Source organism: Carassius auratus, chromosome 33, assembly GCF_003368295.1.
Source record: "Carassius auratus strain Wakin chromosome 33, ASM336829v1, whole genome shotgun sequence".
Taxonomy (NCBI): domain Eukaryota; kingdom Metazoa; phylum Chordata; class Actinopteri; order Cypriniformes; family Cyprinidae; genus Carassius; species Carassius auratus.
Genome location: NC_039275.1, coordinates 1,228,777 through 1,254,831, shown reverse-complemented (window position 1 = coordinate 1,254,831; position 26,055 = coordinate 1,228,777). Strand labels below are relative to the sequence as shown.

Genomic DNA, 26,055 nt, shown 5'->3' with positions numbered 1-26,055 from the left:
TAATATTAACAAGCACAAACTATGATTTTAATAATGCATTAGTAAGTGTTTAAATTAATAAATGCTTGAAGTATTAAGCTCATGTTTACCAAAGTATGTTAACCTTATTGTGAAGTGTTACTAATTATTAAAATGTAGCTACAGTTTTCTTTTCATGAACATTATTTTAAAAAGTTACAATAACATTTCTTACAGCGTTCTACTAATTTTATTTTCATGCAGACTATAAAACTTTAACTGAACAGTATAACTTTAAAACTAACATGTTAGGTTATGCAATTTTGCTTTTCCAGTAAATGCATCTTGAGTTATAAACATTTAGATATTTGTACTGGAAGACAAGACAAAGATACTGAGGAACAAAATCATTTTTTTAAGAATACTGCAGCTTGAATCGTGTCCAAAGCAGCGGATGAAAGGGTGAACACATGCAAACTAATGCAAACACCTGCTGTTCACATGAACACACTGCTGCCTCCATTACATCATGTGTTTTTAAGGTGGAAAACATCTTGCATATGTTGTAAAGGACCATCACATCCAAAATAACCTCTCTAATCATCAAGTGACAGACACATTAAAACACATGTTCACAGAGAAACCGAAGGTGACATGTCTCACGTTCGTCAATGCACAGAAATCTCAAACCAGAATTAATTACTTCACACTTATATTTTTGTCAGTCTGAATGAATCTGCTGTGACTGCGGATTCTGTAACATGAAACCGATACACGTATATGTTTACATGTGCATTAATTAGAGCAAACTAAACTTTAGCACACGCACAGCTCAGAACCAGAGCGAGGAAATAAATAAATAGGGAAATAAATTAGGTATTGCGACCTTTATCTCACAATACTTTTTTTGCAACTGAGAGTTTATACTACATTATGTCAGAATTGGGAGAATTGCAAGACATTGCAATGCAATTTTCCTTTATTTATTTGTTTTTTTTTTATTGGGTGATTGTGCTATTTTAGCAAATATCCATATCAATTTTTTTTCATGCTTTATTAATTCAATGCCACAAGAACATGAGGTATAAAAAATACAATTACATACATTTCAATAGTGATTTCAGAGCATATGTTTTCATTGCTTTTTCATATTCAGATGACAGTAAACATAGAGTACGCATCTTGTTTACGTAAAATGTATGGAAGCATAAAAATCATGCCACTGCGCATGTGTGCAATATATATATTTTTATTTAAAAAAATTATATTTATGCATTTGCATGCTTAATTTTTGCTGTTAATCAGAATATTTCATGCATGCATTCCAATGGTATTTAATTCAGATGTAGAGTTTATATGAAGGCTTTTCAGTGCATCCATCAGATTATGTATTTGTGTCAAAAATATGTTCCCATTAAGCTACGAAAAACTTATTTCTGAATGTTCAAAACATCCATAAATGTTTAACATTAAGGAGACATTCCATTTTATAATTTCATAAACATTGTGGGGAGATTAATTGTAATGTTTTTTATTGTTTTTATATTAAATGTTCTATGAATGATGTATAAATGTTTTTCTGGTAATGATTTGAGAACCTCTAGCTAACAAAATATGTTTTAACGGTTCATTAAGTTATAAAAATTATATTTCTGAATGTAAAAAAAACAAACAAACATCCAGTTCTTCAAATGTTTCTTCTTGGTGATACGAAGGTTAAAGGAACATGCAGATATTATGGGAATGCTGTTTTGAAACAAATAACTAAAATGTTTCAGAAATATAGTGCTCCGGGAACAATGTAAATAATGTTTCTGTGCTTACATTTTGAGATCATTATTAAAGGGACAGTTCACCCAAAAATGAAAATTACCTCATGATTTACTCACCCTTGAGTCATCTAGATGTACATGACTTTCTTCTTTCAGAATCGGAGATGAAAAATGTCCTCTTCCAAGCTTTATAATTTGGTATTTTTTCAGTAGCCCAAAAGAAGTCCAATAAAGCGCATGCATCCATCATAAAAAGTGTCCCATGCGGTTCTTGGTGGTAAATAAAGACCTCCTGAAGCGAATCAATGCATTTGTGTAAGAAAAAAATATCCATATTTAAAACTTTAGAAACTTTAATAACTAGCATCCGCCGACTGTTGTACATGCTTTAATTCCGGCAACAGTTAGAGAGAATACTGCTTATAAAGGTTTTTTCTTAAAAAAAATGCTTCGATTAATTTTTGAAAGCCCTTTTTAACTCTTGGAGACGTGTGGGACACTTTTAATGATGGATTGATGCGGTTTATCAGATTTATTTTGGGCTACTGAAAAATAACACCCATTCCCTGTCATTATAAAGTTTGGAAGAGGACATTTTTCATCACCGATTGGATTCATCGAAGAAGAAAAGTCATATACTTCTAGGATGGTTTGAGGGTGAGTAAAACACTTTGTGATTTTCATTTTTGGGTGAACTGTCCCTTTAAAAACCAGTTTGTTCTTAACCTCGAGAGAACCCACTCAGAACGTTCCCCGTTCCTGTGGATTTAGAGAGTGTTTGGGACCGCGAAGGCCTCCGTCTGAGCTATTGTTCGCTCACATTACTCACATTAACACCTGCTCGCTTCCTTGCCCTTTTACACGAGGCCAAATGTATCTGGAGAATCTGGGTGTGATAGAAAGCCCATCACATGTGTTTGATTTGAAGTCTTCTGAGCGTGATTTCTGCTGAGCTTGAGCTCTATTTTGGTCTCAGCAGTGTGTAATTATGATATAAGACACTAGCGCTGCTTAAGACATCAGTCACAGCTGCGAGGGCGGCCTGACTCATTGTTCTAAAATAAACTTTGCTGTATGCTTGTTTTCTGAACCTGCATTGATGAGATTAAAGCTCAGCATGTGATGCAGACTCAGGAGAGCTGGCCTTTCAACACACTTATCTCAGCCATGTGTGTAAAGGTCTTAACCACATTAACTTCAGCTTTAACCGGATCCAGCGCTTCCCCGGCGAACGTTCTCAGAACACTCTTCCAGTAACGTTAATAGAACGTTTGTTTAAAGACATCTGGTCTTTAATAATGTTCTGAATGTTCTGTTGATTCTGAAACTGAAATAGTTGGAAGTGCATCTAACATTTTTTGTTTGTTAATAGAATTGTTACTTTAATTGTTACATTCTGTGTTTCGGAACGTTCAGAAGAAACTTTTGAATAACTTGAATAACATTACCCAAAATGCTCTTAGTACATATTTTTGTTCATGGATCTAGACTTCAATACATGAATTTAAAGTGATATTTCACCCGAAAATTTACTTTTTTATCTATATAAAGGAAGTCAATGGGAACAGAAACTGTTTGGTTTCCTGAACATTCTTCAAAATATCTTCTTTTGTGCTCCACAGAACAAAGAAAGTCATACAACAGAATCAACTAACAGAAATCATGTTTATATTTATGTATCTAGCAGACGATTTTTGACGTTGAAAGTCAGTTATACAAGCTTTTATCTGTCACAGAATAACAAATAAAAAAGGACTTTTTCCTTTCATTCTGTGACAAAAAAACAAGAAATGCAAGATATAAACTCAGAAATGTGACATGTAATCTTGGAATTGTGATAAAAAGTCAGAATTCTAATAAAAAAGTTGCAACTGCAAAATTTAAACTAATTCCGAGAAGAGCAAATCTCAATTCTGAGAGAAAAAAGCTAAATTCTGAGTTCTGACTTATATTTCTCAGAATTGTGAGATAAAAAGTCACAATTACATTTTTTTTTAATTCTGTGGTGAAACGGGCTTCCATGGTTTTGTCTCTGTTATGCTTTTTATCATGAATTGATCACCACTCACATTTTAGAGAAAAGATGGCACTGCACGCTGAATATAGCTAAGAATCGCTAATAAAAGCCTGTCGTTGGCTTGGCTCCTGAAGATGAAGTCTTTGACATGGAGATAAGATTAGAAAACACAGAAGATCTGCTTTCAGCTCACACGAGAGAGATGCGATGCATGCTGCAGTGACACGGGAAGAACATTTCATTATTTCAGCAATCACTTGATAATCTGCTTCTAGATGCATCTGCCAAACGCATAAATGTAAATAAAGCAGCAGAAGCTTTTATCCAAAGCAGCTAACTTTGCAGTTCATGCATTGCCTGAGAATCAAACCCCTGACTTTGGTGTTGCACGCGCTGTGATCTTACAGTTTTTACATGAGCTTCACAGAATGCACTGTAAGTCGCTTTGGATAAAAGCATCTGCTAAATGCATACATTTAATTAAATTTTTAATTGTATGTAAATGTGAAGGAAAAATATTCTTAAACTAGTGTTTATGGAACATTCTTAAAACGTAATATTTGATACATGTTCTTGCAACGCTGAGAGGAAACAATCTTAGAACATTGCTCTCAGAACGTCCTTATGATTTATCTGAGTGTTCTCTGAACTTATGAACTGTGTTCAGTGACAACAATGTAACGTTTTCAGAACATTTTCAAAACGATAGAATGAAACGTTCCTTTAATGTTCGTCTAGAAAAACATTCCTTAAATATAAAAAATGGGTGTTATATACACTGAGAACATTCAAATGTAACGTTCACATTTTCAGAATGATAGAATGGAATGTTCCTTTAATGTTCACATAACCAAAAAGAAATGTTCTTAATGTGTTAAAAAACTGGATGTAAAAAAAAAAAGGAAATAACAATTTCGTAAAGGTTTATATATGATAAGAAATGTAATGTTTATATAATGTTTGCATAACCAAGAAAAGATGTTCTTTAAATATAAAAACCTGCATTTTGGGTGTTTAGAGAACAATTACATTTAACATTATTATAACATTTTCAAAATATAGAACAGAATGTTTCTCTAACATTTACATAACTGAGAAAACATTCTTTAAGTGTTAAAAAATTGGTGTTTTAGAGAACATTAAGATAACATTTTTAAAAGTATAGAATATAATAATACATGGTTGTTCTTAAAATGTAAGAAAATTTGGCTTCAAATGACAAAATCTAATGTTGCTGTAACATTATCAAGAAGAAACGTTCTTTTTAAATTGAAATATAAAAAACTGGAGAGTTTGAACATTTCAAAACATTCAGAAATAACTTTTTCTTAATGATTTTCAAAATGATGGATTGTTTCTCAAACGTTGGCATCGGCTTCATAACTCAGAGACGTTGTGTTTTTGTGTAAGAATCACAAACTTCTGTTAGTCACTGATGTTCTGCAATAATCCAAATGGAAAAATCCTGCTGGACATCATCACTGCAGTGTTGTATCAGACACCTGAGCCACTTAACAGTGTGCTTCCTACTGAGTGTCCTCACTTGACCAACACTGCACTCTGCTGCTCAGTCCGGGCTTCATTTAAAACATTGGGATTGATTGGTTACTTTTTTCTCTTTAGCTTTTACATTTTGGGACAGAGATACAACAACAGTGTCCATATAACGCATGTTAAGTCTATAGCGGGGCATGTTGTCACGTTGTGAACCTCCTGTTAAACTAACTTCTGTTGAAATACGTTGGAGGACAGAGTTCAGTACTGTTTTGAACTACATCAGAAATCACTGCTTGTGACAACTAGCCCCGGTCTCCTGCAAATTAATGATCTAATGTCAGCTGTATGATACGATATAATGATCAAACATCAAATCACTGCATATGGAAGACAAATGATGCAAATGATTCAATATCAGAGCTTATAGCTAATATAAGGTATTATAAGGACTGCTTTGTAATGTTATGTATTTTCTGTAAAACTGATATTACGGACCTTAATATTAACTGCATTGACATAATCAGATGAAAACAAAACTGACTTGAAATGAACAAAGTAATAAATGTAGGTGATAAAATAAAACATTGTAAGAACGTTGTTTTGAAATATTTCAAAAACGTTAAAATGTAGTTTTTTGTAGTTGTTGTTGTTGTGATTATTGAATTATTTAAAGATGGTTCCCTTTATTTTTACCCAGAATACTACTTTATTTGAACGTTTTAAAATTAAAAATCAGGGGTTTTCTTTACTTGTAATTAGAAAATTATTTAACCTGTTAACTGTCACTCACGTTTTTGAAGAAAGACTTGAATGTGCATGATACAAACCTAAATTTTATAATTCATGACTGAAAACATTTTGTAACATGATTTTGATGTACCATTTACATGGTAATGCAATGTCTGATTTTAAAATGGGTTTTAACCTGTTAAATGTCACCCCGTCCCGTATTCGGGACACCAACGCTGACTATACTATTTTACAATCAAATGTAATCTAATCTTGACAAACTATATATCGTTTGAAAGGTCTAAGACTCCCAAATATATATTTTACCAATATTTTTTGTTAAAAATTATGTAGGAAAAGTAATAGATTAATTTATGACAAGAGTGCACCCTCAGAAATCTACATTACAAAAGGAGCTTTGACCTTTGTTTAAAAAAAATACTTCCTTGTTGCCTTTTTCTCTATCACTTTTTAGAAATCATCAGAAGTTATATATCACTTGAAAACATAAAATCTCAAAATTCATCCTTAAAAACCCATTTTAAAATCAGACATTGCATTACCATGTAAATGGCACATCAAAATCATGTTACAAAATGTTTTCAGTCATGAATTATAAAAATTTAGGTTTGTATCATGCACATTCAAGTCTTTCTTCAAAAACATGAGTGACAGTTATCAGGTTAAAGGATGAATTTTGAGATTTTATGTTTTCAAGTGATGTATAACTTCTGATGATTTCTAAAAAGTGATAGAGAAAAAGGCAACAAGGAAGTCTTTTTTTTAAACAAAGGTCAAAGCTCCTTTTGTAATGTAGATTTCTGAGGGTGCACTCTTGTCATAAATTCATCTATTACTTTTCCTACATAATTTTTAACAAAACATATTGGTATAATATATATTTGGGAGTCTTAGACCTTTCCAACGATATATAGTTTGTCAAGATTAAATTTGATTGTAATATAGTAGTCAACGTAGGCGTCCCGTATACGTATTTTCTCCAGTGTTGGGGAAGTTACTTTTAAAAGTAATGTGTTACAATATTGCGTTACTCGTTTCAAAAGTAACTCTCTCAACATGAGGACAGGAGAAAACATGAGAAACAAAGTAACAAAGTGTTACTTATTTTGCTTTACTAGTTACTTGAAAAAAGTAATCACATTACATACTTTAACCCTTAACACAGATTATTTTCCCCAAATATGTTATTTGAACATTTATTTTTCACATTCTAAGAACGTTAAAATGTCGTGTCGTGATTAGAACGTTATTTAAAGGTTACAAAAACGTTTCTGAGAATGTTGACCAAGTACAAAGGACATCATGAGGATGTTTTGAGTGCGTTGTTCTGAGAACAAAGTTATGAGAACGTATATCAAATATTATTAAAGTTATAAGAACATTAAGGGTGTTATGTTCTTAGATTCATATAACTTTTAAAACCTTTTAAAATTGTGTCGGTTTATTTCTGTGAAGCTGCTTTGAAAGAGTTTTGTATAAAGTGCTACAAAGATAAATGTGACTTGAGCTGATATTAATAAAGATTTATTAACAATTTATTAAAGATTTATTAACCATGGGCGTCTGATAATGTGTGTAATGCGAGGGAAGGTCAACATGTGGCACATTTCTGAGGTCACGACCCTTCAGATAAAGGTCATGCTTGCTTTATTTCAAGAACAATAGGCTATATGTGTGAATGCAGGTGTGTGTTATGTCATCGGGAGTCATTTACGGATCAGTGTGTGTGATAGTGTGAAACATGTGGAAGCGTCCAGACGCCGTGACACGAGGAATCAAATCACACGCTGTAAAAATAGCAGCTTGTTCTAAATACAGTAGAGCTGTAAACAAGCAGATAAACCTGGAAAGAAGCGCAGAGGAGCTGCTCGCAGACACAGGTAAAGAAAATCTGCTTATTAATGCATTTTTCATGAAGGTTAACCATGTGTTAAGTCTGTGTGTGTAGTTCTGGGGTTAAACTGGGGTGACTCTTCATGGGCTGGAGGTCAAACGGAGTCATAAACATCTATGATGATAGACGAGCGACAACATGATTCCTGCTGGGAAACTGCTAAACGTCTCATATTAACATCTGACCCCTGAGAAACACAGTTTTTATTTTAGAGAGCAGTAAAAATGTACATTACCTCTATCATCAAACACTGCAGATATGGTTTTACTCAGGATTTTTTTTTCCCCGTACGAATGTCTAAAAAGATTGTTAAAATACTTGAGAAACCGAAACAACTTGTTTACTGAAAAAAAATGCAATTAAAATGAAGTAAGTTTTTGCTTAAAACAAGAACAAATATCTGCCAATGGGGTCAGAGAAATCAGCTTAATTCAAAAGGAAAACGCGATCATTTTTCTGACTCTATTGGTAGATATATAAGCTCAATTAATTTAGCTTTTTTTTCTTTAGAAAACAGGACTTCATATCTTAAGTAATTTGGCTTTCAAGAAAACATTGTTTATTTTACCATGTATAGATATTTGACCTGGAAACACATAAACACTGAATAGCAAACAGATTTTTTTGCATTGTAGATCAGTTGTGTGTGTGTGTGTGTATGAGGAGAGTGTGTGTATGTGTGTGTCTGTGTGTGTCTGTGTGTGTCTCTCTGTGTGTGTCTGTGTGTGTGTCTCTGTGTGTGTGTGTATGAGAGAGTGTGTGTGTGTGTGTCTGTGTGTGTGTGTCTCTGTGTCTGTGTGTGTGTTGTGTGTGTGAGTGTGTGTGTCTCTGTGTATATTGTGTGTGTGTGTGTGTGTGGTGTCTCTGTGTGCGTCTGTTTGTGTGTGTTTCTCTGTGTATATGTGTGTGTGTGTGTCTCTGTGTGTGTCTGTTTGTGTGTGTGTCTCTGTGTATGTGTGTGTGTGTGTGTGTCTCTGTGTGTGTGTTTGTGTCTCTGTGTGTGTCTGTGTTGTGTGTGTGTGTGTGTGTGTCTCTGTGCGTGTCTGTGTGTGTGTGTGTGTCTCTGTGTGTGTCTGTGTGTGTTTGTCTCTGTGTGTGTCTGTGTGTGTGTGCACGTGTGTGAGAGTGTGTGTGTCTCTGTGTGCGTCTGTGTGTGTGTGTCTCTGTGTATGTGTGTGTGTGTGTGTCTCTGTGTGTGTGTTTGTGTCTCTGTGTGTGTCTGTGTGTGTGTGTGTGTGTCTCTGTGCGTGTCTGTGTGTGTGTGTGTGTCTCTGTGTGCGTCTGTGTGTGTGTGTCTCTGTGTGTGTCTCTGTGTGTGTCTGTGTGTGTTTGTGTCTCTGTGTGTGTGTGTGTCTCTGTGTGTGTCTGTGTGTGTTTGTGTCTCTGTGTGTGTCTCTGTGTGTGTCTGTGTGTGTCTGTGTGTGTGTGTCTCTGTGTGTGTCTCTGTGTGTGTCTGTGTGTGTGTGTGTGTGTCTCTGTGTGTGTCTGTGTGTGTTTGTGTCTCTGTGTGTGTCTCTGTGTGTGTCTGTGTCTCTGTGTGTGTGTTTGTGTGTCTCTGTGTGTGTCTTTGTGTCTCTGTGTGTGTCTGTGTGTGTGTCTGTGTGTGTGTGTCTCTGTGTGTGTCTGTGTGTGTGTGTGTGTGTGTGTGTGTCTCTGTGTGTGTCTGTGTGTGTGTTTGTGTCTCTGTGTGTGTCTGTGTGTGTGTGTGTGTGGTGTGTGTCTCTGTGTGTGTCTCTGTGTGTGAGTTTGTGTCTCTGTGTGTGTCTTTGTGTGTGTTTGTGTCTCTGTGTGTGTGTGTGTGTGTGTGTGTGTGTGTGTGTATAATGACATGGGTATGACACAGGTATTACAAGGAGAGGGTGACTTATGAGGACATAACCCATGTCCCCATTTTTCAAAACACTTATAAATCATACAGAATGAGTTTTTTTGAGAAAGTAAAAATGCACAAAGTTTCCTGTGAGGGTTAGGGTTAGGTGTAGGGTTGGTGAAGGGACATGGAATATACAGTTTGTACAGAATATAAACCATTACACCTATGGGATGAACACACTTTACACAAAAACAAACATGTGTGTGTCTGTGTGTCTCTTTGTGTGTCTGTGTGTGTCTCTCTGTGTGTGTGTGTGTGTGTGTGTGTGTGTGTGTGTGTGTGTGTGTGTGTGGTTCACATACGGTTTGTCTGTTCCTCAGCATCAGTTCCCATCATGAAGGCGGACAGGATCACTGACATTCCCGTGTACGACCTCTCTCTGATCCGACAGCTGTGGGAGGGACGAGTGAAGAAGTACAGACAGCGGCAGAAGAAGGAGGAAGAGCGCATCAGTAAAAGTGCTCTGGCCAAGTGAGGATGAGGATGACTTAACACACAAACACACCTGATCCAGACGGATAGAAAAACGGCTTGTGTTCCGTTCAAAAGCAAACTGTTAATGTGAGCAGATGTGTGTGTGCAGGGTGGATCAGCAGTGGCAGTATCGCATCGCGTGCAGGAAGCTGAAGAGCGCGGAGGTCACGGCGCTGCAGTGTTACCTGGAGAGATCCACGCTCGGACAAATACACATCCAGCCCACCGAGAACACAGGTGATGCACTAAACAACAAACCCAAATACTGAATACTTTCAGTGATGACGTCACCTGATGAAATCGAATAACATAAGTTAAGCCTTAACCCTAACACACAGAGCCCGAGATTTATAATTTAAGATAAAAAGATCTGATTTTCACATCATGACATTAAGATAAACATAAAATATTTATATATTTAAGTGTTTCATTTTATATTTTATTTTTGATTTTAATAAAATATTTGTATTTATTTTAATATCACATATTACGTTTTGTTGTTGTTGTTGTTGTAAATATCACGTTACAGGTAGGTAAACAAGTTATTTTAAGTAAATGTTTACATTTTTTATTCGTTTACTATTTTTGTTTTAAGATTAAATACATTTTTAGTTCTTTGATCTTGGATAATGGTCACATAAATATACTTGTATACATAAGTAGTTTCATTGATACAGATTTTGTATTATTTTATAATTATTATTGTTTTGGGTTAAAATTTTACTTTTTGTTTTATTTTAGAATTTTTAGTTCTGTGATGTCAGTTAAAGAATATTGTGATAATATTGTGGCATAAAATGTTTAAAAATTTTCTGCACATTTTGTTTTCTAGTGCACATTTTACTTGATGTTCTAGCACATGCCATAAATTTCCTATTTCCTTGTTTTTAATGATTATTGTACAAATATGCATGTTGAATTTTAATTCGTCAAAATCTCGTGAAACAATATTCCTGTTGAATCTGACCTCTGTCTGTCTCTCATCCAGACAATGACGCAGACAACAAGAAGTTCATTTTTGAGTTGAACGGGAAAAAATGGATGGTAACCACCTGAAAAAGCTTCATCAAAGATGTTTTTTCAAATGCATTTGTGCTGTCCGTAATCCAGCTGTGATTGTGATCTGCAGAAATTACCTGAAGATCTTCAGTACATGACTTATCTCAAGGAATGGCACATCCATGGGACCAGGATTCCCGAGATTCCCACTTACATCGAGGCATTTGTGGATCTGCAAGTGCTGGACGTCCCGAAAAACGGACTGACGAAGCTTCCTCGTGAAATAGGTCAGAGTCACCAAGCCTGAAATACCAAATTCATAACCGAGTGGCAACCTCGCGCTCTCTCTCGTGAGGTCAATAAGGGAGTGACTAAAACTGCAATTCATCGACTGGCCGCTTGAGGCTGGCTGCAGAAGAGAGTCAGTCCCATAGACTCCTCATGTTAAAATGCCCAACTTTACAGCAGAAAAAAACGTTTACAGCCTGGTTCAAAAAATGATTTTGGTCTATATTGCTAATTTTGCCCTTCATGACAACTGTGAATTGTGAATTGTTTTACAACTCATCCGTTTAAATTATATTAAGCCTTAAAGTTCTGCCATAATTAAGGGCGTGGCCACTTGAGTTACAGGTGCCGCTGCTGACAATGCCGTCGCGCTAGGTGGGCGCGGCTTCAGCAATCAGCTCCCGCCTTTTTGCCCATTTTCGATTATCCGGGAGAGTCGCGCGGTGACGCGCTGCCAAGATGGCGACGGCCCGCTCTGCAGACTTTAGGCTTCAAAACCATAGACAGTAAAAAACCGCTATTGAGGAGTCTATGGGTGACGTCACGGACACTACTTCCATATTTTTTTTTACAGTCTCTGATCATAACCCCAATCTCAGAAATACAATGCAAACATAATATTGTCTTTCACAGGGAAACTGATCAACCTCAGGGAATTACGTGTGAATTATAATAAACTGTTAACCATTCCACCTGAACTCGGAGGATGTGAGAATCTGGAGCGATTAGAGATGACCGCAAACGGAAACCTGGCCGAGCTTCCCTTCGAGGTGCGACGCCAGATATAAAATGTGTTCTCCTGCACGAATTCCTTTAGTTAACACACCTTTTTGTGTGCATTATTCCTTTTCCAGCTGAGCAATCTCAAAAAAACTGAAGCACTTGGACATAGCAGAAAATCAGTTTGCCAGTATTCCAGTCTGCGTGCTGCGCATGGAAAGCCTGAAGTGTTTGGATATCAGCAACAACAGACTCAAAGACCTGCCCGAGGACATTGACAGGTGTGTGTTTGCAGTATTGCTGTTCATAATCATCTGTTCGTACACTATGAACCTGCTCCTCATCAGGCTCGAAGCGTTGGAGACGCTGTTCCTTCACAAAAACAAAGTGCGACACGTGCCGATGACTGTGACGAATCTGATGCATCTGAAGATGCTGATCATCAGCGCAGACGAGCTGTACAGCATCCCGTCACAGTTAATCGACAGCCCTAATATCAAGTAAGTGCCAACCCTACAAAAATGTTATTTTGATGCTTTTGCATTCTCTTGTAAAAGTAAAGCATTCCTCCAAGAAATGTGTTTGCTCACTACTCTCTTCCAAAAACTTCTGCGTTCTCTTTAGAAACCTTTGTGTCATCTTTAAAAACTATTGCATTCCCCCGAGAAACTCTTTTCATCAAACTTGACACACCAGTCCGCGCACAGGGTCTTTTTAGGGGCTTGTTTTAAATAAATGTTTACATTTTTATATTCTGAGTGTAAAGCTCGAGCCTCTCTCCAAAATCCTGAGAGGACTTTCTAAAGCAGCACTGATCTCCTTTGTTTCTGTTCCAGATTAATCCGATTATACGACAATCCAATCAACCCTGAGAATGAAGACATGAGCATGGACTCAGAAGCTCAGGAGGGGCGCGACAAAGAGTTCATGAAGACGTACATCCAAACCCTTCAAGACAGAGGTGTATATATATATATATATAATTAATTTATATATTTTTCTTAAATGTATAAATGCATGTGTATTAATATATACACCGTAAATATACACAGTACACGTGTTATGTGATCAACCATCAACCATCTGACAGCACTTATACACACAGAAATAATAAATAGCATTTTATATTTTATAAATTAAATTATACTTTATATATATATATATATATATATACAGACCAAAAGTTTGGAAACATTACTATTTTTTATGTTTTTCAAAGAAGTTTCTTCTGCTCATCAAGCCTGCATTTATTTGATCAAAAATACAGAAAAAACAGTAATATTGTGAAATATTATTTCAACTTAAAATAATAGTTTTTAAATGTATTATTCTTTAAATTATCTTTTATTTCTGTGATGCAAAGCTGAATTTTTAGGATCATTATCACATGATCCTTTAGAAATCATTCTAATATGATGATTCATTATCAAAGTTGGAAACAGTTCTGCTGCTTCATATTTTTTCAGAACGTGATACTTTTTAAGGATACTTTGATGAATAAAAAGGAAAAAAAAAAAAAGAAAGAAGCTATGTTTTTAAAATATAAATATTTTGTAATAACAATATACACTACTGGTCAGGAATTTTTTTTCTTTCTTTTTAAAAAATAAAATCAATACTTTTATTCAGTAAGGATGTGTTAAAACTGATAAAAAGTGATAGTAAAGAATATATATTGTTAGAATTTTTTATTTAATTTTGAATAAATGCAGTTCTTTTGAACCTTTTATTGATCAAATATATGAGACAGCAGAACTGTTTCCAACACTCATAATAAATCAGAATATTAGAATGATTTCTAAATGATCATGTGATCGACTGATGTTACATGTGACACTGAAGACTGGAGGAATGATGCTGAAAATTCAGCTTTGCATCACAGGAATAAATTATTTTTTAAAGTATATTCAAATAGAAAACTATTATTTTAAATTGTAATAATATTTCACAATATTACTGTTTTTTTCTGTATTTTTGATCAAATAAATGCAGCCTTGATGAGCAGAAGAAACTTCTTTCGAAAAAATTAAAAATAGTAATGTTTCCAAACTTTTGGTCTGTACTGTATATATAATGAATTATAAAAAAAAAAATTGAATTTTTTTTAATAGTATTTTTATTTTTATATAAAATCAGTTCAGTAAATTCCTCTACCTGTCATCATAATAAAAATTTCAGTTCAGCTTCTTGTTTGATGAAGCCAATTTTTTTTAACTAGTCGTGTACTTGAAGTACTTTTTACAAGAACGTGGTCTTTCTTCTTGAAAACTGCATGTTTATTTTAATGTTACTAGTGAAATTTACTAGCAGTTTCAAAGTGAATGCAAACCCATTTTTTTCAGTGCATCAAGTACACAATGATAGCATCATACAAAGCTGCTCAGTTCATTTGGAAGACGGTTTATGCATCATTTCCAGATATGAATCTGAAGCTAATTGTTCCTCAAATGACTGTTTTTCAGACGCTCAGCCGTTGTACACCACTAAAGTCTCTCTGAGCTGCCTGCTGTAGAACCAGATCAACGTCTGCTTCACGACTCGAAAGATGCCACGGATTGAAATCAGTGTGTTTGAAACACTTCCACGGGAGTCTGTTTATTCGTTTGTTCATTCCGAGTTCAGTTAGAACTAAGATGCAGGTTACACTGAGAAGCTGTCAGTATCTGAAGGTTTCTTTTGTTGCTGCGTTTACTATTATTGAAGTTTTTTTTTTTTTGACTGCATCCCGAACACATTTTGATTTGGTTTTCTGTGAAGATTTCCGTTGTTTAGTTTGTTTGACGTGACCAAAATGTTTCACAGCATGACGTTGAACCTTTTTCTGTCTGGAAGTCAATGTTTTATAAGAGTGCCGTTTTAATTTATTGCAGTTAATTTTCCTATTTTGCCTTCAGCCATAAATCAACATGCAAACGTGCATTTCTCTGTCAGAGTGTGAAACAATAAAAATGCAATCCTGGAATATGAAGTGGTTTATTGAAACATTAAATCAATGAATATCTCAACGAACACTTGTAGCAATGTGCATTAAATGCATCGATAAAATCTCGTCAGAAGGCATCTACAAACCAGTCTTCAAAGGAATGGCTGCATAGACATGAAGAATGGCACCGAGAGCTGAAATATCAGTAAAAAAACAAAGTGCAGTTCATCGGGAAACACGTAAAATAACTTTAGAGGGGTTAAGATGTTCTGGAGTCAGTGTGCATTGATCTACAGCACCGATTGCATAAAGAGAATCACATCACATCATTTTCAAGTATGCATCATATTCACGTCTCCAGAATTGGCAAATGAAACGTTTCCTTTGCTCAAAAACATCAAATGTGCATGATAAAGCAGAAATCCTCATTGATTTAGGCTGATATTGCTGCTGTTTGTTACATGATAAAATGCAGTCAATTATATAATCTGCTGCATACTGCGTAATGAACTTTGAGAATTGTTTTACTCCGATTTTAACATGCAAAAATAAAATAAAACAAAATAAGGAAAGTCAGTGAGAGAAAGCAATGATAAATCAATAAAGCTAGTTTAAAAACATTTGATTCGGTCCTCTGGGAATTATTTCAGGACATCAGCAACACAGAAACATTAAATGTTACAGGAAGAGTTCAGGCCAAAAATGGAAATGTACTCACTCTCAGTTCATCAGAGATCAGGATGAGTGTGTTTCTTCATCAGGTTTGGAGAAATGTAGCATTGCATCGATGGATGCTTTACAGTGAATGGGTGCCGTCAGAATGAGAGTCTGATAAAAACATCCCAATAATCCACAGCAGTCCATCAGTTAACATCTGGAGAAGACAAAAGATGAAAAAAAAAAAAAACTATCTAGTGCACTTGACTACCTAGTGCACTTGACTACATAGTGCACTATATTTTTTTTCACTTTCACTTTTTTATATAGTGCACTTGACTACCTAGTGCACTTGACTATCTAGGATTATTGTGATGTTTTTATCATCTGTTTGGACTCTCATTCTGACGGCACCCATTCACTGCAGAGCATCCATTGATGAGACACTGATGCAGTGCTACATTTCTCCAAACCTGATGAAGAAACAAACTCATCCTGATCTCTGATGAACTGAGACTGAGGATATTTTTCCAATTTCGTCCGAACTCTTCCTTTAAATCAAGTCTGTGTGTGACTGTGAGGTAGCAGCTCTGTGTTGAGTAGCTGGTGCTCATATATGAGTTACAGATTAAATACGATTTCGTCGTAATAATTAACCTATGACCTAAAGACAACGCTTATGTCTGTTTTGTGCCGTTTCTCTTTAAAAGAAAGACTGCGCTCTGGCTGTATGTGCACTGCGTGTTTAAATGCTCTTAACTAACTAACCACGAGGACATTATTATTATTGCAGTCTGTATAAGATAAAGTTCATCAGTAATATAGTAAAGAACTACAGTTTACATTCAGATACACGGCAGCACATCATTTTAGACGATTTCCAAAACAAATGTCTAAAGATTTTTAAATTAAGACACATGAGAAATAAAGTGAGTTTATGCTTGAAACAAGAACAAATAGCTGGCAAAAAATTAACTTAATCCAAAGGAAGAAACTAGATAATTTTTTCGACCCATTAGCAGACATTTATTCTTGTTTGAAGCATAAATTGTTCAGAAAACAAGATCTTGTATAAACAGAAACATATATTGTAACGTTTCATTTGCATCATTAAAAGTGCTACAAATAAACCTGAACTGAACAATATTAATCTCAATTAAAAGGGTTTTGTTCTGCGGGAGAACTTGATGTTTTGCACTGTAAGCCGAAATATGGAGAAGGCACATTCGCTTTCAAAGACCGAAGGATAAAAACAAAAAAAAAGCTTTGTCAGACAACACCGCTGGAATAAAAGCCATCCTGTTGGGCTTATAAACTACTGTCCTGTAAAAGAGGCTCGTTGTCTTCGTCGCTCACAGGAACAGATCCGTTCTCCGTGACGCTGATCGCAGACTCCATCATCACACGCGTGTTACACGTCTGCACGGCCGGAGCGTGTTGAGAGGGAATGAACACCGCCACCAGCAGAGCCAGAAGAACCGTGCACGCTCCGAACAGGAACGGAGGACCAGGAATCACACGCTTCTGGAAGACAGAAGACAAGCACTGTACAGAGAGACAGAAACAAAGACTTGATCCAGAGTGATTTCTGCCCGTCTGACCTCCTCAGTGTCCGGCGTGACGGGGTTCTGCTCCACGGGGCTCAGCTCCTTCAGCTCCACGTTGAAGAGGAAGAAGATGAATCCGAACAGAGCCGGACCGAGTCCATTACACAGACCTCGGATTCCTGTGATCATGCCCTGAACCGCTCCTGAACACACACACACACACAAACAAACACACACAGACATAGACAGACAGACAGACACACACACACACAGACACTTATAATTATTGGTGTGCATGATTTATACATATATACCAGTAAACAGATATGCATCTATTTAGTTTGACATTAAAAGAAAAAAACAATTCAAATTTAAAAATAATGAATCATGCATGCAAATCCTTTTTTTACAGTACAAATATCTCAACATTCTTAAATCAAGATATAATTACTTGAGAAACAAGATGACTGAACACATTAAGAAATGCATCTAATTTAAGTGAGGTATCCTTAAAATGAGAAGATAAAAATAAAATAAATGAAAAATCTTGTTTTCTTGTTGGAATTACGATTAGATTTTTCCCCATTGGCAAATCTTTTCATATGCATTTTTCAATAAAACAGATTTGATATCTTACATATTTAAAAAGTCATTTTTTCAGTGCATGTTTTCCAAATGGAAAATCATCTTTAAAGTTGTTCAGATGAAGTTCTTAGCAATGCATATTACTAGTCACAAATTAAGTTTTGATATATTTACGGTAGGAAATGTACAAAATATCTTCATTGAATGTAATCTTTACTTAATATCCTAATGAAATCTATAATTGACTCATACAATGTATTTCTGGCTAATGCTATAAATATCCCAGAGACTTGAGACTGCTTTTGTGCTCCAGGGTCACACATTTATCATATAAACAAACACACTCTTCACATTACAAGAAGCAGCTTCTCTCAAAAGCTGAACCTGTGAAAATACAAACAATAAATTGCATTTATTCAGCATCTGTGATTGCAATGTCTTTTTCTGACCCTACATACAGATTTTTTACTTCCTTTAATCATACATTTTCATGCATTTTTCAAAAATGCTAAAGTTAATATCTCAAGTCACATTGCTTCTCGTGTAAATGCATCTTGATTTAAAAATCTTTCGACATTTGCATTGCAAAACAAGAGAAAACCCCGGAGGAAGGTGATGATTTAGTGCAGTATGATGAGTTTGGTGTCTTGATTACCTAGTGCACTATCTAGATTTCACTACCTAGTGCACTATCTAGATTTCACTACCTAGTGCACTTGACTACCTAGTGCACTTGACTACCTAGTGCACTTGACTACCTAGTCAACAAAAACAGGTTAATATTTTAAGTAAATGCATCTCGATTTAAGACATTTGCATCTCAAAACAAGACAAAACCCCGGAGGAAGGTGCTGATTTAGTGCAGTATGGATGAGTTTGGCGTCTCACCCTGCTGGTCGGGATCCGTGCATCGAGACACCAGCGCGCTCACAGAAGGAAAGGTGATGCTGGACAAGGCAGCGACGGCACCGGCCGCCCACATCATCCTGCGCTCAACAAACACAGAGTTATGTTAAAGCCCACGCCTCACAACAGAGCTCCCGTTCCTCTCCTCCTCCTCCTCCTCCTCCTCCTCCTCACCATGGTTCAGAGCCGAAGCCGTACCAGGCCAGCTGGAGCAACTGAAACCCCAGTCCCAGCAGAACGGTGCTTTTATTCCCAATCTTCTTCATCAGAACGCTTAACAGTAACGTCTGCAAATGATAATCAAGCTCAATGATTCTTAAAGAAGCTGTATATCATCTCAGAAACGAGTGTGTGGAGCTGAAGGTCTGTACCTGTGCTCCGATGGACAGGATTCCCACCATCGCAATAAACCCTGCAATCGCTTCGGACGAGAAGTTAATGACCTGAAACATGACGCAAAGTGAATGCAAGTTCTTTAGGACTTCATGCTTTAAAGAATGGGTCAGCTTCAGTGTTCAGAACAGCTGCGGAATGCATTAAATAAATGTTTTTGTGGCTCTTTAATGCATCTGATGCACTTGACCTCTCAATTTACTACTCACTTGACCTAGTGCACTTGACTACCGAGTGCACTACCTAGTGCACTTGACTACCAAGTGCACTACCTAGTGCACTTGACTACCAAGGGCACTACCTAGTGCACTTGACTATTGACTAAAATACATTAAATATGAAAGGAATTAAACGGTCAGTTTACACTGACTTCCTGTTAGATTCTCGGTTCTACTCTGACACACAGCGCACTGCAGAAGTGAAATGGGTTTCGTAACACGTACCTGTCCCAAATAGAGGAAGAAGCTGGAGTACTGCCCGGCCTCGGGGAGATACGACAGGAAGACGGTGACACAGATCAGCAGCACTGTGGAGTCTTTCCCCACCTTCCTCAGAGACTAACACACACACACACACACACACCACTTTCACAGCAACTGACAGCATCTGTACATCTTTGCATGTTGGATTACTGTGACAATATCTATATGTGGCTAATCACTGGCTATAAGGAATTATTTTATCATGAAATTTGAGTTTTTTGTGGCTTTTTAATGTATCTAGTGTACCTGACTATTTAGTGCCAGTTTAGTGCACTTCACTACCTAGTGCACTACCTAGTGCACTTGACTATTACAAAAACACATTGTTGACATTTCATGATAACATTAACAGAATTTGAAAGTTGAGACTTCGTTTCATAGTAAAAGAAAACTATTTGCACTATATTACACATTCATCATATTTTTAACTAACCTGTCTTCTGATTTATTGTTTCTAAAACATCATTATTTCATGTAAACAATAAAAAACTGTTTTGTGCGCAATTTAAGTGTTTGTATAGAGCTGAGTGTTGATAACTAAATGCATCTGATTAATTAATTGATTATCATCAAGTTAGGTGCACTAGATAGTCAAGTGCACTACTAAGGTATGTATATATAGTGCACCAGACTGTCAGCTGTATGTGTAGTGCACTAGACAGTCATGTGTTGATAATTAAATGCATTTGAATAATTAATTAATTACTAATGTTGGTGCATCACTAGACTAAACTAAAGGTATCCCTCAACAGTTAGCATTCAAGAGAGTATATAAAACCCTAAAATATGTAACCCACAGCAAAAGGATCGGTCTTCTCCCAGGAAATGGGCAAAGCCCAATCTAGTTCCCCTAGTGCACTATCTAGTCTAGTGCTCTACACATACAGCTGACTATATAAACAGCAGAAACAACACTAGCTGGGCAAATGACAGATGATAAAGAACTATACACGTGTGTTTCAATCACTATCAAACTAGCCTTAGAAGAGAAAGGTAAAGGGTTAAATACAAGCCATCACTTATATGAACCACCTGATAGTCTAGTGCACTACATATACAGCTGACAGTCTAGTGCACTATATATACATACCTTACTAGTGCACCTGACAGTCTAGTGGACTACACATACAGCTGACAGTCTAGTGCACTATATATACATACCTTACTAGTGCACCTGACAGTCTAGTGGACTACACATACAGCTGACAGTCTAGTGCACTATATATACATACCTTACTAGTGCACCTGACAGTCTAGTGGACTACACATACAGCTGACAGTCTAGTGCACTATATATACATACCTTACTAGTGCACCTGACAGTCTAGTGGACTACACATACAGCTGACAGTCTAGTGCACTATATATACATACCTTACTAGTGCACCTGACAGTCTAGTGGACTACACATACAGCTGACAGTCTAGTGCACTATATATACATACCTTACTAGTGCACCTGACAGTCTAGTGGACTACACATACAGCTGACAGTCTTGTGCACTATAAATTAAATTTCTTGATGATACTAACTGAATTTGAAAGCTGACAGTCTATTTAATGCACTAGATAGTCAAGTGCACTAGATTGTCAAGCGCACTCGTTAGTGCACTTGACTATCTAGCTAACTTCAAATACAGTTAGCTAGTGCAAATTCAGTTAGCTAGTGCACTAACAAGTGCACTTGACTAACTAGTGCACTTGACTATCTAGTGCACTTGACTTGACTATCTAGTGCTAGCTAGCGCTCAAGATAAAGCGTATATATAAAACTCACAGCGAAAGGATCGGCCTGCTCCCAGGAAATGGGTGAACCCCACGAGGTCAGTCTCATCTTGTCCGGCAGGGACTCGGGGACCACCAGCAGGACGAACAGAATATCAGCCAGAGCGATGACGGTGGCCAGAAGAACCACCACACTGTCTCCGTAGCGCAGGGACAGGAACGCTCCTATCGCCGGACTCGTCACTAAACTCGCCGCAAACGTCGCAGACACCTGAAACCCAAGACAATACTGTGAGCAGGACGAGATCCAGAGACAAAACCTCACCGACCTGCATCGTATCGCCTGAATGAAATCCAACCCAAAAATAGTGTCAACTCACACTTTCTCACTAAATATGACGCATTTCAGAGTAGTCTTGTTTTTACAATAATTTGTGTGGTGAATTAGTCTTGTATTCTCAGCAGAAAAACACCACAAACACATGATTTCTGTCTGAATCTGAGCCAGATTATCACTATTGGACCAATCATCAGCCCATTTTCACATTTCATGCCTGATTTCTTTGAGAGAATAAAATGCAAACGTAAAACGCATAAAGTTTTTGCCAAAAAAAAATTAATAATAATAAATAAAAAATAAAAAAATTATATATATATATATATAGAGAGAGAGAGAGAGAGAGAGAGAGCGTCTGCTAAATGCATAAATATATATATATATATATATATATATATATATATATATATATATATATATATATATATATATATATATATATATTTTTTTTTTTTTTTTTTTTTTTTTGGCAAAAACTTTATCCTATCAATCACCAATAAACAATCATTTCTATTTTGGGTACAAAATCACCAGGAAATGTAACTCCATAAAACTGATAAATGTGTATTAATCAGGTGTTCTTACCAGTCCATACGCTGTGCTTCTTTCATGCTCTTCTGTAATATCAGCCACATACGCAAATATCACAGAGAATGTAACAGCGAAAAGCCCCGAGACAGACATCAGAGCAAAGAAACACCTGATGAAGAGAGACAGGAACACACAAACACGTCACTTCTATGCTTTAGGTGCGGTGAATCAATCGAGATCAAACATAAACAAAGAGTCGCATCTTTAAACCAATGCATTGCACTTTAAAGGTACAGTGCACACAAATATTAAAATGTGCTGAAAACTGCTACTGCTACTGAGTCTATCATCCATAATTAATAAAAAAGTCCATCTCATGTTGTCTCTCACAGATTTGTTTACAGCAGTTTAACCGCTGCTTGATCTGTGCAGATTTCTCTCCTGATTCAGACCAGAACAGAGTTATTACGGATTATAGACTGAGTTAAAATCATCTTAATGCTGGATGTGTTTCATCTTTTGTCTTCTCCAGATGTTCACTGATGGACTGCTGTGGATTATTGTGATGTTTTTATCAGACTCTCATTCTGACGGCACCCATTCACTGCAGAGCATCCATTGATGAGACTCTGATGCAATGCTACATTTCTACAAACCTGATGAAGAAACAAACTCATCCTGATCTCAGATGAACTAAAAGTGAAGATATTTTCAGCACATTTAAATTTTTTTGTCTCTCTTTTTTGTAGAATGAGCTGCAGACTTTTAAACATGGCCAAAGAGCTTTAGTCACTTGAGAGTCATGTGATAGCACACACACACACACACACACACACACAAAAGTGCGGGGCGTACCATGGGCTGAGCCTCATTAGTGGGATGGGGGCGCAGGTGAAAAACACTGTGAGCAGCAGGAAGCTCTTTCTGCCCCAAACATCAGACAAGGCACCGATCAGAGGAGCGCTCATGAACGACAGAAACCCCTGCAAACACACCGCAGTTACCACACACACACACACACACACTGCAACCCAGTAAGAACTACAGCAAACACTGAATTACAACACATCAAATGCATGCAGCATCAGATGACGTGGCTTCACCTTGATGCCCTGAATGAGTCCGTTCACGAGGAACGTGTGCTGCGGAAAAGTTATCTGCAGAACCTGGAACGAGGAAAACACAGCGCTAGAGATTCCGATCACATTCACTGTTTGCATTTAGCCATGAATGATCTCCTGAACACATCTGCAATGCATTATGGGAAGGCGCATTATCAAACCAGAAGACGTTTTTCTTTTCTCTGTTATGATAAAATCTAATGCAATAATGATGTTCAGATCGGGGTTGCTTTAGTCGACTAAAACTGGAACTTTACTTTGAAAAAACGTTTTAAAAAAATTTAACTAATTTAAAATAGTTTTTTTATCTAAGTCCCAATGCAACATTTCTGATTTAGACACAAAAAAAAAATGCAAAAAAATGTCTAAACTACCTAAAATGAAAATATTAATAAAAACGATATTAGTATCGCAATAATACTTTGTATTAAAATAACACTTCTTCAATTGATGAGTAATTTTAGCTATGTAACAATGTATTATAGTGCAACTTACTTGTAATTGCATTACTATTTTTATTATAATTTCCAATGCATTTTAAAACATTAAGTTTAATGTGATGTTTTATGTATATTATTACGGTATATGCATATGCAATATGTTTTTTTTTCTTCCCACTGCTGATGAAGTTCATTTCTGTATTGTATTCTGAGGGCAGATAATACTCCCTGGAGATGAAACTATTAAAAACCATTCTGTGTTCAGAGGGGTGTTTAAAGCTCACGGTCAGCATTGGGGTGGTCAGGAGACCCCAGGCGAAAAACTCCAAGAAGATCACCACCACGGCATGAGCCACCTTCGGCCGGCCGACACTGCGCTGCTGCACAACAACACAATAAAAACAGCTGACAGTGGTGTTTCGACTTACTGTTTCTGAAACATCATATCATTTAAAAATATACAGAATACAGTTGAGTGCAGATAATTAAATGCATTTGATTAATTCATTGACAGTCTAGTGCACTACATATACAGCTACCAGTCTAGTGCAGTAGATACAGACACCTGACTAACTAGTGCAAGTGACTTACTAGTCAAGTGACTATCTAGTGCACTTGACTAACTAGTTGACTACCAACTAGTGCACTTGACCAACTGGTGCACTTGACTAACTAGTTGACTACCAACTAGTGCGCTTGACCAACTGGTGCACTTGACTAACTAGTGCACCAACTAGTGCACTTGACTAATGATACTATTATATAAAAAAAAAACAGTGTCCAATATTAGTGTTTGTGTACAGCTGAGTGTCGACAATGAAATGCATTTGATTACATTTAATTTAATAGACTAGACTAAACTAAACTAAAGTAGTTAGCGTTCAAGACAGCGTTGCTCCCAGGAAATTGGCAAACCCCTATCCAGTGCCCCTCACTATCTAGCACCTGACTATCTAGTATAGTCTAATGTACTATACATACACACCTGAGTAGTGCACCTGTCTATCTAGCGCACCTGACTAGATAGATAGTCAGTATTTAGCACAGTAAAAACTATCTAGGTCACCTGACTAGTGCACGATCTATCACAAAAACGCATTTGTTTCAATTTCTTGATAACACTAACAGAATTTGAAAGCTGGGAATTTGTTAGTTAATACTAACAGTGTTTGTGAGTTACATTTGTTATGGTTTTATATACTCTCATTTACTATGATTAAATACACAAACCCTCACTTATATGAACCGCCTGACAGTCTAGAGCACTACACATACAGCTGTCTAGTGCACCATCTAGGGCACTAACTAGTGCACTTGAATATCTAGTGAACTATCTAGGGCACTAGCTAGTGCACTTGAGTATCTATTACTATACTACAAATACAGCTGACTTTATATAGACCATATACTACAAATAATTTATATGAACCACGTGACAAACAAACGCACACAAAAAACCAAACACATCATAATAATCTTACAGATCATAAGAAACACTAAAACAAACATTAAAACCCTCGCATTATCACCCGCAGATTATAATCCGAAACAATAAAACCAGCGATGAGATGACATCACTCACTCTGATGTGTTTGAACAGCATGATGTGTCCCACGCGACTCTCACATTCTGTTCGAGGTCTCAATCATCTTTATCGGATTTAATTAACAGGCTGTTTTTAATTCGAACAGCTCTTCTGTTTCACTTTCTAACACCCACATTCCTGAACACCTACTTCCTGCTTCCGTCTGCGGGAGTCCAGTCCACTTCAAAATAAAAGTCTTTTATAGCAGCGTTGCAATTTAACACTGCGGGTTAAAGTTACTACACCAATAACGTGATATTTAGACCATGGAATGCAAATTTAAAGGGAATAAATATCAATTGTGTATTTAGCTGTGCAGGTTTAACCCCGGGCTGCGATTTGGCAAGTTTTGAGTAGCAAGTGGGAGGGTTTTGTTGTAAACACTTGGCAACCCTGAAACTTATCTGAAACACAGATGGATGTATGCGTTTAGAAACACAAATTAATTAATTCTCACTTGATTTCAGGATTATTTACAGTTATTTAAGGTGTAGAACACATGAAACGAGACAGCTATTCAGATTTCAGTTGCTCTGTATGTTTTGGATTTACGTTTGCATTTCGATATAAACGAACTGATCA

The 26,055-nt window shown here is 36.5% G+C and overlaps 2 protein-coding genes across 3 annotated transcripts; one reads left to right on the top strand and one right to left on the bottom strand.

Moving 5' to 3' along the window:
* Positions 1-7,750: 7,750 nt before the first annotated feature.
* On the top strand, positions 7,751-17,091 carry LOC113052670 (leucine-rich repeat-containing protein 2-like). The gene is given in 11 exon segments (XM_026217067.1): positions 7,751-7,874; positions 10,082-10,232; positions 10,345-10,472; positions 11,224-11,279; positions 11,365-11,521; positions 12,156-12,292; positions 12,377-12,388; positions 12,390-12,523; positions 12,590-12,742; positions 13,079-13,203; positions 14,705-17,091. Coding segments are annotated over 10 exon segments (1,089 nt in total). The 5' UTR covers positions 7,751-7,874; positions 10,082-10,095; the 3' UTR covers positions 14,755-17,091.
* On the bottom strand, positions 16,074-25,648 carry LOC113052669 (hippocampus abundant transcript 1 protein-like). Of its 2 annotated transcripts, none has more exons than XM_026217065.1 (12): positions 25,471-25,648; positions 24,173-24,268; positions 23,431-23,493; positions 23,183-23,310; positions 22,382-22,496; positions 21,512-21,730; positions 19,697-19,810; positions 19,232-19,303; positions 19,035-19,147; positions 18,843-18,940; positions 17,424-17,572; positions 16,074-17,346 (listed from the first exon to the last, which is right to left on the bottom strand). In XM_026217065.1, the coding sequence occupies exons 1-12, from the start codon at positions 25,489-25,491 to the stop codon at positions 17,131-17,133; spliced, it is 1,404 nt and encodes a 467-aa protein (XP_026072850.1). In that variant the 5' UTR covers positions 25,492-25,648; the 3' UTR covers positions 16,074-17,130. The 2 variants fall into 2 exon arrangements, with proteins under 2 accessions (XP_026072850.1, XP_026072851.1); XM_026217066.1 differs by having other exon boundaries at positions 24,173-24,265.
* Positions 25,649-26,055: the final 407 nt, after the last annotated feature.